The 13,726-nt window shown below is 52.6% G+C and overlaps 4 protein-coding genes across 4 annotated transcripts; 2 read left to right on the top strand and 2 right to left on the bottom strand.

Moving 5' to 3' along the window:
- Positions 1 to 468: 468 nt before the first annotated feature.
- PG998_007098 (uncharacterized protein) lies at positions 469 to 1,744 on the top strand (the record flags this gene model as incomplete). The annotated part of the gene is made up of 3 exons (XM_066873914.1): positions 469 to 505; positions 663 to 956; positions 1,374 to 1,744. The coding sequence occupies 3 exons, from the start codon at positions 469 to 471 to the stop codon at positions 1,742 to 1,744; spliced, it is 702 nt and encodes a 233-aa protein (XP_066729859.1).
- A 3,932-nt stretch (positions 1,745 to 5,676) lies between these two features.
- Positions 5,677 to 6,677, bottom strand: PG998_007097 (uncharacterized protein; the record flags this gene model as incomplete). Its single annotated transcript, XM_066873913.1, has 4 exons — positions 5,677 to 5,771; positions 5,826 to 6,070; positions 6,181 to 6,617; positions 6,666 to 6,677. The coding sequence occupies 4 exons, from the start codon at positions 6,675 to 6,677 to the stop codon at positions 5,677 to 5,679; spliced, it is 789 nt and encodes a 262-aa protein (XP_066729858.1).
- A 3,882-nt stretch (positions 6,678 to 10,559) lies between these two features.
- Positions 10,560 to 11,488, top strand: PG998_007096 (cell wall serine-threonine-rich galactomannoprotein Mp1; the record flags this gene model as incomplete). The annotated part of the gene is made up of 2 exons (XM_066873912.1): positions 10,560 to 10,629; positions 10,656 to 11,488. 2 exons carry the CDS (start codon positions 10,560 to 10,562, stop codon positions 11,486 to 11,488), a joined length of 903 nt encoding a protein of 300 aa, XP_066729857.1.
- Positions 11,489 to 12,176: 688 nt separating this feature from the next.
- On the bottom strand, positions 12,177 to 12,692 carry PG998_007095 (uncharacterized protein; the record flags this gene model as incomplete). The annotated part of the gene is made up of 1 exon (XM_066873911.1): positions 12,177 to 12,692. The coding sequence occupies one exon, from the start codon at positions 12,690 to 12,692 to the stop codon at positions 12,177 to 12,179; it is 516 nt and encodes a 171-aa protein (XP_066729856.1).
- Between the last annotated feature and the right edge of the window lie 1,034 nt (positions 12,693 to 13,726).

The following is a 13,726-nucleotide window of genomic DNA, read 5'->3' as shown; positions in this document are numbered from 1 at the left end:
TTCTTGCCAGGGTTTGGGTAATGACCGCCAGGAAGACAAATGAGCACAACAAGAGAGATGTGAAATTGATGAAAGGGGGCTGCCCTTACCTGTATAAAGCTACATCTATATGTAGTGCTCTACGCTTCCGTACACGTTTCAATATTCCCAACAGAAGGATAGGAGCCGACCCTCCTCGTGCCAAAACCAAATAGAATTTCCTCCCCGTATCGCCAACATACACATACGTTGCGATTCTATCCAGCATCAACAAACAAAGCTCCTTCCTGCCTGGAATCCGCGTTGATGCATTATGCCTCAGGGCATTCTGTAGAGGTCGATCCCGATCCGGGATCTTGCGGTCAGACTTCTGACGCTTTTGCAGCGTGCGTATGGTTTTCTCCTCCTAATTACCGCAAGATAGGGAATGCACTTCCGAGTTGTGCCAGATGTATTCTCACGCGTGTTTTGGTTGTTCTCTCAAACACCATGTCGGCTTTGCAGCTCGAACTTGCGCAGTATAGAGGTGACTCGATCGACGCATATTTAGGCCATCAAGATCCGTTTACTTCGATTGAAGAATTATGGCTTTACCTCTCGCGGGCAGATTCTTTGCGGATACCTGTCGGAGGATGAGGTTATGTAGCTTCGCATGTTCCGCGAATGCGAGTCGACGTACACAGTCGGGTGCCTCCTCCAGGCGTTCGGTACAGTTTCGAAGCAGACCCTCAGTAATCTCGTCAACTTGGTCGGGGTCGAAGCCAGGAATCGCAAGGAACTGGCTCCTGAAGGTGGAACGGGAACATTTGCTATTGACCATCATGTTAAAATTGTGCGTGATGTTGCGTTGCACGGTTTTGATGAGAAGTTCCGACTCTCGTATCTTCTCGCGCAGCTTATTCCAGGTCTCGTTGTCCAGAAGATCCATCTCGTGCAGCAGCCGGCCCATGTCCCTGATAGCCTCGTTTGGTGTAGTCGTCAAGTTCATTGCACGCTCCGCAGCGTGTAAGAGGGGCTTCAACACAGCAGGCCAGCTTTCGATACCAATGCTGTAGTGGAAGACCTTCAAGGCGTTGGGCGAGAGCTCACGGAGAAGCGCGAGCGTATCGTCAAGGGGACGCATACGCTGGGCACCAGACTTTACTAGCTGCAAGAGCTTCTCGCGACGATAGGGATTGTTTGCACAGTTGATAAGCTGCTGCACGTTGTTCAGGAGATCGAGCCGACTGCAGTTGCCGGTTCCGTTGAGCGTCCCGGTTATAGTGGCGACGAAGTCACCTGCACCCCATTCTTTACTGATCTCCGGAACTAGAAGAAGGGTTTGATTAGTACACAAAACTGCACTCTCCAGGTAAGCAAGTAATGGAGATCTAGTGTACGTACTCTGTAAACAGGCCGCGTTATCTGCACGGAGGCATTCGAGGCATGTAAGCAGCAGCTCGGTGTCGCTGATCGGGCGAGGGCTGAGAAACGCCTCGACCGCGTTGATCCAATCCGCCGAAGGCTTGGCCCGGGTAAACTTCACGAAGGCATCCACGATTTGACCTGGAGTCGTGTTATACTGGTTCGTGACCAACTTGAGAATGACGGCGAGATCCTCAAGCTGGGAGCTGTTGCCAAGCTTGCCAAAATAGAGCTCGTGCAGGCGGCTCTTGGCCATCTCAACGGACATATTTTCGAGCAAATCCCAAGCATGTTGCCATTCATGTGTCTGATCGTGTGCTGCTTTGTTGAAATCAGTCAAAAAGTTGGGAAAAAGGTATAGAGAAGGAAGTATTGCTTGAATAAAAACACGATGCATTCTCATGGGGTTCATAGAAGAATCGCGAGCAACGAGTGTGTAACCTACATTTTTCTTGATAAACCACTACCGGTTCTGGGTGGACTGGATGATCGATCTTTTCTGAAGACTTGGCCTGTCGAATTTCGCTGGTGAGCACATTTATCTCTGAATTTTGTATCCAACGTTATTTGTTGTTTGAGGTGCTAGGAGGAAAGGAAAGGTAGATTCATCAACAAGCCTACTTACCATGGCCGTATGGGGGAAACAGGCGGCGTAGATAGCCTCCTTGCCTAGCAGCACGATAGACAAACTGAAAAGGAAGACAATACAGTTGAATATGACGTCCGTATTCTTGGTGAGATCGATAACGACAAATGTGAGAATTGCTGCGGCAGTGCTGGCGAGGAGGTCAGAGAGTAGCAAGTTCTCCATTGTGGTAGCGGCCATGATGAAGGAGATGGGCTGGGCGTCGTTGGCCGAGATGGTGCGAGAGGAGCGGAAGATCAAGCTGTAATTGATGAATGATGGTAATGAGAGCAAATGGTTGGTTGACGCTGGGAAGGATAGCGAAGAGAAGCAGAACTCAGCAATACTAGGCCAAAAGAGAAAGTGTGGATGAGGTGCAGTGCAGTGCTCATGTGTGTTTGCGTGTGTAGGGAAGATTGGCAGTGGAAGAATCCTAGCGTGTCATGTTGTTGATGGGTGAATCAATCCAAAAGGTGAGTCCAGGAAAAACGGAGAACATGGGATCAGTAAATCAGACTTGCACTCCCTCACTCCCTCCCCACGATCAGTTCACCAGTCTACTTAACTCGGTTTGAGATATCCCTCACAGCGTATGTCGAACCGTACAAATCGACCGTGGAGGTGAAGCCGGCGGTAGCGTCATCTGACAACTGTGATGAGGATCCATTAGACAGCTGCTGCTTCTGAGTCTGTTGCTCGGCAAAGAATAACCTTCATCGTCGTCGTTGATATGACGATTGCCATTAGTAGGGACATCCCCGCTGATTGCCTCGTGGTTTCGAAGCGACACAGCTTGGCGATCAACTTGCGGCCATGCAGGAGCTTGACCAGCGTCTACGCTAGGAGAATGAGGGAGTAGCTTTCACAGAGATTCCGTAAGTCTATCGTTCTTGCCTACCGAAACCAACAAGCCCGCCATGTGCTTCATACTGCGACTGGACAAAGGCACAGATATAGAGAAGTTAAGGAAACTCGAGCATGCCGCCGGACTTATAGGCTTGAAATAGAGTGGACATTATTTGATCCATCCAGAACGAGTCAGCTCGGAGCTCAACCTAGTTATATGTGCAGGAGCGGATCTGGATACGTGCCCATGTTATCTCAAACGTAGAAGATGGAACGCCCCTGGCACTCCACCATTGCATATGCCGGTGTCTTGCCTCGACATCATTGGCCCTGGGCAGTACTTATTCTAATACGGTGATCTCTGAAGGCTTATAGATGAGCAACCCCATGGCTGGAGGGACCTTGCACCGTTAAAAGTGAAATAGATTTGGACCGCCAGAGACTTAACTTTCCCGTCGTGTGTGCAAGTAACAAAGCGTCACCGGGCGGATTGCCACATGGGAATAAGACTTAAAATGACGGTTTTGGCGAGACCCTTGAGAGGGGGACACCTCATGCCACATACCCCCTTCGAATGTGGCCGTCTCCATGCGAAGGAAAAAGACCGGGAGTGTAGTGAACATGAAATTAAGGTTGATAGTTTTTTGCCTGGGTAGATGATACAGTGATTAGCAAAGGGATCATTAATGATTTTGTTTCCTTCTTAATATTATAGCCGGATACTTACCAGCAGTCGTAGCGATGCCCAGTATGCCAATAGAATTCTCAGCGGTGCTGTACTTGGCCAGGGCTACAATGGCGAGGGGCTCAGACTTGAGGTGAGAGTGCAGTGCGTCCTTGAAGGAGTCCATGATTTCTAGCAGCTCGGTGATTTTGAAGTCAGACTTCTTCGCCTGTAGGTATTCCTTCATGCGGCCAATGTCATCACATCCATCCACCATCTTCACGGTCCTTCCGACCTTGGCGAACGACCTCGATGGCAGCGGCCACACCCAGTACATATGGCAGGGCAATGCCGCCGTCTTTGACTTGATAGCTGCCTAACCCCTGTTCGTCTAGCGTGCTCTACAGCCCTACAGGGGTGCCGTCTTGGTTGGGTGGATGGTGGATGGCTTTCCCTTCGCCTCGACCACCCCGCCCTTTAACTAGATCCGATCCGATAGCCTTGCAGTAAAGTCCAAGGAATGACATGTCAGATCCCATATTGGCAATGACTCACGCCGCGGAGAACAATCGCGACCTCGGCTACTTTTCAAGTCCGAAGGCGCGAGAGCATGGTCGACGTCAGACGCATGGCTTGCACCGTCAACTACTAATTATGGAGTCCTCGCCCGTAAATATAAAAGCTTGTTTTCCCCAGAAAGCCATCAGCAAGCGTAACTCTGCATTTTATCAAACACCTATTCGAATCTTGTTAGAATGTCTTCGACCCGGCGATCAGTTGCTTTTATCGGCCTTCATTCCGATGCCCCATTCCCCGAATCGTTCGTCCAAAAATACGGCACAGCGAATGAGCTCCAAGCCAGGTTGGACTCTGAGATTGCTCGTGCAAATAAAGCCGGTTTTGATGTCGTCTTGCACCACATCGAATTTGATGACGCCACAAACGATCTGGCGAAGCTCGAGGAAGAATTGAAGGGGGAAAATATCAAGGGGTGATGATTGGGGCTGGTGTGAGGACTATATCCGAGCATACTGTTTTGTTTGAGACACTTGTGAATATGTGCAGGAGATTTGCACCTGATATCCCATTGATGTTTAACAGTGAGCCGGGAACGAATTGCGAGGCTCTAGAAAGAGGGTACGGAATATCTATGTGAAAACATATGCGACAAGTATTACTAAGCTGTCGAGCGAGAAATGATAAAGCTATCAGCGCAAAGCAAAAGAGATGGCGCCGCTGACCCCGGCATAATACGTGTTAATATATCTTTTATGTGATATCTAGGTTACCAAACCATGTGAACCATTCTGTATTACATAGGATATTCACTGCCGATGACGTGGTTCACTTCACGAGACTTACAAACGTGGGTGTTGCACCCAAGGAGATTAGAAACTATATGAGTCAGAACACCACCTCTATCGCAACACAATAGTACATACAGTACTGCAAGGTATCTGGATAGGAAACTGAAGTGGGGGTCTTGCAAAGTATCATCACCTCTCGCACTTGATATAATGCTTCGCGACATGTAGAGATGAAAGAGGACTGTGCCCTTTTTCAATGCATACTCAGCCCTTCACAAGTCCTTCCCCGTCCGCCAACTTATATTATTGGTCGATGTGCGCTTATATTGGCATTTGGCGTATTATGTGTCTCCTGCCCCAATCAGAAACATGCATCGCCTGGCTGCCCAGGCTCCAGTGGGCACATTCGCACATTACAGTTGCAACTCGTCTCATACCATACTAGGCTGTCCCAGGAAAAGAAACTTACCCATGTGTAACTTTGGACGTGTTCACACAATCATTCCTGAGCTTTCGTCATTCTTGATAGTTGTCTTTCTGAGCTTCCAATACTGATATTTTCATCCGAGCTTGAATATCCGAGTCGACTCGTGAAAATACAATACGCGTATACTAGCCAGCTCATAGCGAATGAGTAATAAATTGAAGGAAATTCGTATATTGCTGATCCGCCAGTCATGTCATACCTACTAGAGAAGAAAGTAGAAATCATCAATAAGTCACCCTCACCATCACTATGGAATGACTATGAAAAGTGTCGAGTTGAGTGAGTAATAGGGAATTCAAATGCTTCTAGCATCGTCATAACTCCCCAACAGCAATTCCCGACCACTCAAACGCATAAATGTCGTCTATCGCGCTTCCAGCAGGCCCACGTTTGTCAGTGATAGTCTTCTCGCAAGCCACCTCAACCACCACTCCACGCGGGGGTCAGTATCCCGTGGCCCTAGAAACATGTTATAGAACGGCCTCAAAAAGTTTCGATATGGCAGTTACCTACAACCAGCAGGATTCCTTCTTCCAGTCCACCGATTCCGTGACCACTGCGGGTCGGTAAAGGCCTCGTCGCATCGGCCAATCGGCTGTGCAAGCGCCATGAGTCCAATCAGAAGACTGAACTCGCCTCCCAAGCCGAGCGAGGTCGTGTGCGTCCGGATGTTGTTGTAGGCCTCGGGGACGAGGGACCCGACCCAGGTGGCGTTTCGGCCAGCAACCGTTCGCACATTGCCGCTAGTGCTAGCCCGGCTTACCCCATCGCGGTTGAGGAAGTGCATCATACGGAAGGTGGGAAGAGATCGGCCACCGGGTCATGGCGGTCACTTGCATCGCCAGGTCGGATCAAGCACGGCGCAAACGGGCCACAGTTGTACATGGTGACGGTGGAGTATGACTGGAATGGTAGCCACCTGCTCTCGCTCAGCTGCACAACGTGGTTCTCATCGTCCAGCATCCGATCGGTGTAGTAACCTATCGTACTTGGGCGCCAAGGTTCACTTGCCTCGGAATCGTACTCAGGTCTCACTGGGCTGAGAGAATATCCATGGGCCGGACTGATGCTGCCGTTGTCATAACGAAAGATATAGCCAGGAAGCTTCCCACCGTGTTCTTGTGGGTAAAGAGGCGGCAGTTGGTTTTGCAAATCGTCAACAACAGGTGCGGCGTTCGCAGAATAGTGGAGTTCAGTCACGTTGAAAAGGAATCGGCAGGGAACTTGTCCAGATGATTTGGAACTTCCATTAGCCTTCGAAGTGTGGGCCTTTGGGACATGATCTTTCCGGTCACTTTTGCGGTGCTATTCACAAAGTCAGTGCCTAGTTCTTGCGAGGAATGGCGTGCGTACATCGTGAGGCATGTCGTAGCTGGTGATGTATTTTACACGTATGTCTCAGGGGTGGCGAGACTCTGCTCTCGAATCTCCTTACGATTATTTGATTATCTCAGTCCCTTGGGTTGATGCATTCTGTAAAGTAGCAAGCTTCTAGCCTTATAGATGCCGCGGATGGCTTGTAAGTGAGAAGGTAGAGACTTCCTCGCCCTGTACTTCTCCATGTTCTCGACATTGCGAAGCATCAAGTAGAATCCCTAAAATGGTCCCTTCATCCGGATTCCGTGCCCACCGCACCTTTGGGCTGAAGATGGTTGGGCATACATGGAGGAAAGGCGGTCAACATAGTTGGCATCTCTCCAAACGGAGTTGGCCATTGGTGTCGCATGCAAAATGCCAAGATCCGTAGATTGTTCGAAGTGTCTGGATCGGCTGCTCTTCACCATCAAGGCAGTTGGGAATATACAAAGGTGACATACCTGCGCTTGATGAGACATATGCCGTGGCTGTGATCAAATGACACCCAGAACACGAACTCGGAATATCAAAACTGTCCATTATGACATCATTGTGGTCTTTTCCAGGGTGGTCCAGAACTTCACCCCGTAACCCATGAACCCGGATGCATCAAGCATTGGTGACACATTTTCTCTCTGTCGAGAATCTGATACGAATCTTGGATATCTTACCGGTCCGCATGAAGACTGAAGAAGCCCTGGGGATGCCGTTACATTCGATGCCGCAGCAGCCAATGAGAAACTATCCAGACGATCCCCGCCTAGATAACCGCTGCAGATTCGCCGTACATACTCCGCGCTGCATTGCATGGGACACGTCTTTCGAATTAGGCTGAGAGGCGCCGGTGAGGCCCAGCGAATGTGAGCGTGGGGGCAAGGCGGTTCGGATCGAGATGTTTGGGGAGGCTACATCAAACGTCGGTAAAAGAGGAACCTATCGATGATTGCCCAAGATGAAGCTATCGGGATAGCCTCGAATGCGCGGAGAGAAATGGTAATTACCATTGCGTCAATGCTCTTCGCCGATGTAACGTAACCTCTACTTTGGCTAGCGGCCTGGACGTCGTGATGAAGTTGGTCGAGATGAGTGGCTTGGGAAAGGAGAAGTATCGAAACTGATGAAAGGCGCTTATCACGGCGACGTAAAGTTGCCACCATTCGGCTCGCGCTATTGACTCGGTTGGGATCGGCATTGCTGATCCCGCAGGCGGATGGCGGACCAGAATCGACCAACAGAGTCTTGAGTAGATGTGGTCAAAGGTGTGGGATATTGTGTAACACAAATAACGGATTTGATGCTTTTGTTGGTTAGTGCACTCTGCTCACCAAGTGCCGTTGTATAACGTGATTGACAGAGGACGGACAAAGACCCTAGAATATTTCGCGAAGGGTCTTGCCCCCATCCAGCAGCGCCGAGGTTGCTTATATAGCAAGCCCAAGCAGAGTCTCAACAGTTTCCATGAGACAATCTGGCATTATGTAAGTCAAGATGGCGGCTGCAGGCCACCGTTTTGGGGCGTGAGAGGATCTGTTGTGCTTGGGTTCTTGCACAGGCACAGACAAAAGGCGAGTTTGGGGACCAATCGGATACAGTTTTCCGGATTATCGTCACTTGAAATTTTCCGTCATGTTTTCATCATTGCGCATAGAGCACCTAGCATCATCGTGCAATTGGCTTGGTGGTTCGCAAGCGAGGTTGGAAACATATTGGCTAAGGCTTGTTGACGGAAGCGATCGTGCGGATTCATCGGGGCTCTGCGGCGGATCAAGCAGCGAGATGGCCATCAGACACCAACGTTGACAGACACAATTGGGCTTTGAAAGCGATGATGGGAGTGTGATACGGAAGCAGCATCGGATGGGGACGACACACATCTGTGGTCTGGTAGCCGATATGTGCTGGCCAAGGAGGGATCCGATGGGATGTACTGCTGGCGGCTGCACGTGTTAGTGGTCGAATTTAGCAGTGGCCCAAGCGGGGGCAGGCAAAGGCTGCCGTTGCGAGTAAAAAACAGGCAAGAGCAAGCGTTCTTCGCCCAGGCTAAGGCAGCCCAGCCCAACCCCACCTTCACCGTTGCACACAACAATATCCAAAGTCAAGCACACCGGAGATCGACCGATACTCGACCAAGATATTGCATCCAAGCGAGCACCGATGAGCTTCAACAGAACAATGCTATGACAGCTGGCCTCCGGTTAAGACCCGATGCCACGATGTCTGAGCTCTGGCCGGAGCCCGACGACGACGACGTTTGTTTCAGTGCCATCCTTCTGGGCCTCGTGTGAAATGAAAGGGCCAATGTCAATCATGCCACCCAACATCCAACCAACCATACTGATTGGTCATATGGGAAAGGGCAACCGCGTCTCGGGCTGTTGTCGGCAGATGGATGGGTCGTGAAAGCAAAGTCTTATCGGCATCGCCAGAGAGCAAGCATTGCAATGCCACTGTCGAGCCTGGCTTGGTGAACTCTTCTCGATGGCGGTGAAAGTCAAACATTGCTAAATCCAGCGCGGCTTTCCTCTTGGCCTGTCATTTCAAATGCTAACGACCGGATCCGCCGAGACAGATCACCAAAATGGATCGCCCATCATCATCATCATTGTCACCCAGCTTGTGGGCTCAACTGCACATCTTCCAGGGCCCGCGCCCAACCTTTACGTCAAGTGCCGTTTGCTGGGATAGGTCTGGGGTTGCGCGTAGATTTTCCCTTGGACCATTCACAAGAGAAGCAGGGTTGTGGCGGGAGACTGGGGTACTGCCTCAAACGTGTGTAGTTTCACGATCCTAGCGTCTGTTATGCGCGGCCACCTCCGCTGCCCAGTCGTTGCCCGCCCAGCTAAGTTGTGCCGGCGAATCACGTACCGCAGAGCGCCTTTGACCTTCCAGAACCAGGCTTTAGCTGCCAGGTACCCGCCGTCCCCGCCGGCCCTCGTCCACGCTATGCACCTGCGCGGTTGCGACTGGACGAAACCTGCCGGCTCTTGAGACGGCCATTGCTTTTCCGTTTTTGGTTTGTCTAGTCTGCCGATGATCTTCATCACCATCGCGCATCACGGAACGCCTCTTGATCTGGTCACTCGCCGAGCCGTCCCCTCCGCGATGGAGAAAGCGCCTGAGTAAGTCGATCCAGGGGTACATGACATCGTCCCATCATGATGCCTGCCACACATCCAGGGCAATCCTCCTTTTCCCCCCTCTCACAGCCCCATTCTGCCCCCATTCTGCCATCCTTCGCCCACCAAATAGCCCACTGTATGCTGCGCAAAAGGCTGCTCACGCCTGAAGAGCGCGCCCAAAAGGTTTATGCCAAGACTATGCATTACTGCGAATCAGGGATCCGAAAACAATGTTTCGGTCCCTTAATTTCTGTTTGCCAAGTCTACGGAAATGCACGCCTGACCATGAACTCCTTCAACTCACCACTCCGAAGGGTCATTGACTGGTTACTGGCCCTCCTGCAATGACAACAAGGGCAGTGGGTTTGACGTCAAGGGTGCGATCATCGGTCATGCACCGCCCAGCGAACTAAGATCGCGCTCGGCATATTATCGTGCAAGCCAAGATGGTCATTGACGACGGGAGGGAGGGCGTCGTGGCTCGGCGGCCTTGCCCCTGCCCACTGTCTTTAGGTTCACGCCTTCCGACACTATAAAGCAAACAGAGCCGCTGTGCTAGCCAAAAGCTTGTCCTGTTGCTTCTCTCGCTACAGCACTTTGCCAGTCCAGCCTTCAAGTCTCCCTTACTTGCTTGTAAGTCAGTACTACCAGGTTTTCAGTCATTCGTTCGACAACAAACAACATCACATTCGCTACCACTACTCCACCAACCACCGAACTTAAGTCCTAAGTCATAATCATGAGGGCGTCTACTCTTCTCTCCGTCGTGGCAATGGCCACCGGCACCATCGCCACCTTCGGCGACGCCGCCCCTCCTAGCAAGACCCCCAGGGCGACGCCTCGTCCGTCACGGAGCTCATCTCGCAAGTCTCGGGCGCCATGTCGCAGCTCGACGTCTCTATCAAGGCATATGACGGCGGCGACGCGTCCAAGGTCAAGTCCGACACGGATAACCTCGTCTCCACCATCAAGTCGTGCGCCAAGTCCCTCAAGGACGGCGGCAAGGAAATTGCCCTCCAGGACATCTCGGCCTTGCAGCCGCTCATGTCGGGCATCAACACTATCGGCCAGGGTCTCGCCGGGGACTTCGAGAAGAAGAAGACCCAGTTCGAGCAGTCGGAGCTCTGCACCATCATCCAGGGCGGTCTCCAGAGCATCGGAAAGGAGACCAAGAAGCTCATGGACGGCGTCGTCGGCAAGTGCCCTCAAGAGGCCAAGTCGGTGGCCTCCAGCCTTGGCGATGGCGTCGTCACTACCTTGACCAAGGGCGCCGACCTCTTCAAGGAGTTCCACTGCCAGCCCCCCAACGGCGGCTCCAAGCACAAGACCAGCATCGCCAGCGCCTCCGCCTCCGCCTCTGCGTCCGTGCCCGTTGTCCCCGTTGCTCCCCCACCTAAGCAGTCGGCCGTCGCGCCCCCGCCTGTCGCCGCTCCCGTCACTGTCACCGCTACTGTCACGGCGCCCTGCGCTTGCTCATCCAGCGCCGCGGCCCCGCCCCCGCCTCCCGCGGTGCCGACCACCAAGAAGTCGACTGCCGCCCCTCCTCCCTTCCCTACCGGTCCTCCCAAGACCACCGTTGCCGGCAGCACGGGCGGCGTCAAGCCCACCTCCACGGGCGTCCCCGTCGTCACCGCTGCCGCCGTGCCCAACGCTATGGCGCCCATGGGTGTCGTGGCTGGTCTCTTTGCGCTCATGCTCTAAGAATATCTTTTTTGTCACACGTTGAAAAAGAAGCAGCGTGTGATTTGGAATGACATAATGAAACATGAAATCAATCTACCAGGGGTGTACATACAACAAAAAGAGAGGCATCTGGTCCTACACACTTTCCTAGAATTGTCTGGTCTACGAAGCGGCTGGGGATATACCCGCGGTGGCCTCTGTCTACGAGGCCCTATGGCGTTTTTTGTACTTTGAATTTAGCATGATATCCTAGATCGCGATCTGATTGACACATATCAACATTTACTTCAAACCTTCTGATGTTTGCATGGTGACAAATTTGATACATAATCTTGGCTTGTCGATAAATTTTGATTTGAATGTGTCTCGGATTGCTAGAATGACTTTGAGAACTTGTGGGTTGGCATTGGCTGTGGCTTGATAGTACACATGATTGAGTCTGGAATCTTCCGCGCGACATCTAATTATAGGCAGAGCTTGGATCTGGACCCAAGTAATTACCCTGATTTGGGTTTGATGAGCCTTCGCGAAGACCGCAGCCAAGAAACATCCTGTCACCAACTTAAGCGGTAGCAGTAGGGCACGGCGGCGCCGAGAAAGTCGGGCTAGGCGAGCAAGCAGGCCAGCATCTTATATCACGGGTTAGTCAACAGATCTTGAAAGAGTATCCGTACGAGTGACAAGCAGGGTTGGGCGGGCGATGAGCTTACCCTCCAAAGGTCAGAACGGTCGAAGTGCCGCACGTCCTCAGCGAGTCCTGGCAAGCGGTGGTGCCGCCGCAGGGCTGGCTGGCGGCGGGCGGGGGCGTGACGCCGGGCGCCAGGGCGCCGGTCGGGCAGGGCGGCGCCGTGTAGATGGGGCTCGGGGAGCAGGCCGGGTAGCAGCCGCCGAAGGTGAGGACGGCCGTGGTGCCGCAGGTGCGCACGTGGTCCACGCAAAGACGGCTGCCGCCGCAGGGCAGCTCTGTGGCGGCGGCGGCGGCGGCGGGCGCCGAGGTGATGGGGGCGGGCGCGGCCGTGGTGGTGCTGATGGTGTTGAGCGTGCACGGCGGCGCCTTGAAGCTCGGCCACGGCGTGCAGGCCGAGAAGCAGCCGCCGTACATCTGGCCGCACTCGTTGACGTAGTCGGCGCACACCGTCTTGGTGCTGCACGACTCTTCGTTGCTCACGGCGGCGGCGGCGGCGGCGGTGGCGAAGAGGGCGAGGACGGTGGTTGACAACATTTTTTCCAGCAAGTTTACAGTGTCGGTGTATATCGGGCGTGATGGGTTGGGATCTCCTTTGTTGTCGAGAGCTGTGACGTATGCCTGACGGGACGGGCTGATGAATAGCTCACGACAAGGAGACGGCCACTACTATATATACGAACGGCACCAGCGTACCGGGCGACCGGGAAAGGCGGCGGTCTTGGGAGCGCGGGCGATCAATATGCTAGAAGTCTAAATACGAGGTGCGATGGCTTGGCGTGACGACATGGGAACGGCAAAAGGCTCTCAGCGCTCTGCGGGCATCTAGTCAGCGATCCATCGGCCGGCATGGGGACCTGGTATATGGTGCGTTGGAAGCGTTGTTGGTCGCTCGCGTCGGGCCACCCGCCCGCAGGAATGGAGTGATCCCTTGGAGATTCATGGAGAGATGGCTGGCGGTCTGGAGATGTCGAGAGAGCGAGACCCCCCAGAAATAGGAACCCCCGCCGCTTAATTAGCCAACGAGGTGACATGGCGCGGATGAGATTGTGCCGTTTACCAGACTTGGCCAAACCTCCATATGGAGCAATACGAGTTTCCCTCTCTGCGATGCATCAGAGAGAATTTGATTGACCAATTGAGCCATGACGGATTGGATTGACATTGATGCTTGACGCCAAATAAAGAGAGGTGGCAGGCATGGGCATGTAGGTACCCGCTGACACCACTGATTGAATGGACGGATGGGGTGGATCCTGGCATCATCGCCTAAACCGTTTCTCTTCTCAGCCCAGCCTACCAGCCAGCGGTGAGAACAGCACACAGAAATGCAACTGGCAAAAAAAGCAAAAGGTTTACTCCGATGCGGGGAATCGAACCCCGGGCTACACGGATCTGCAATGAGAGCGTGTAATGTTAGCCACTACACCACATCGGACGGATATCTCAGCCATACGAATGAGATGACCAAATCTGCTTTAGCAGAATATATATCCATTGATTTGCTGGTCTGGCGGGTGTGCAATAAAAGGAGTTTCATCCGTAAGGACATGTAAATTTAACTCAACACA

The sequence above is a fragment of the Apiospora kogelbergensis genome (assembly GCF_038363985.1).
Source record: "Apiospora kogelbergensis strain CBS 113332 chromosome Unknown utg000005l_segment0_segment0, whole genome shotgun sequence".
Lineage (NCBI taxonomy): Eukaryota > Fungi > Ascomycota > Sordariomycetes > Amphisphaeriales > Apiosporaceae > Apiospora > Apiospora kogelbergensis.
Note: the sequence above shows the minus strand (reverse complement) of the source record. Positions and strands in the feature narration are given on the sequence as shown.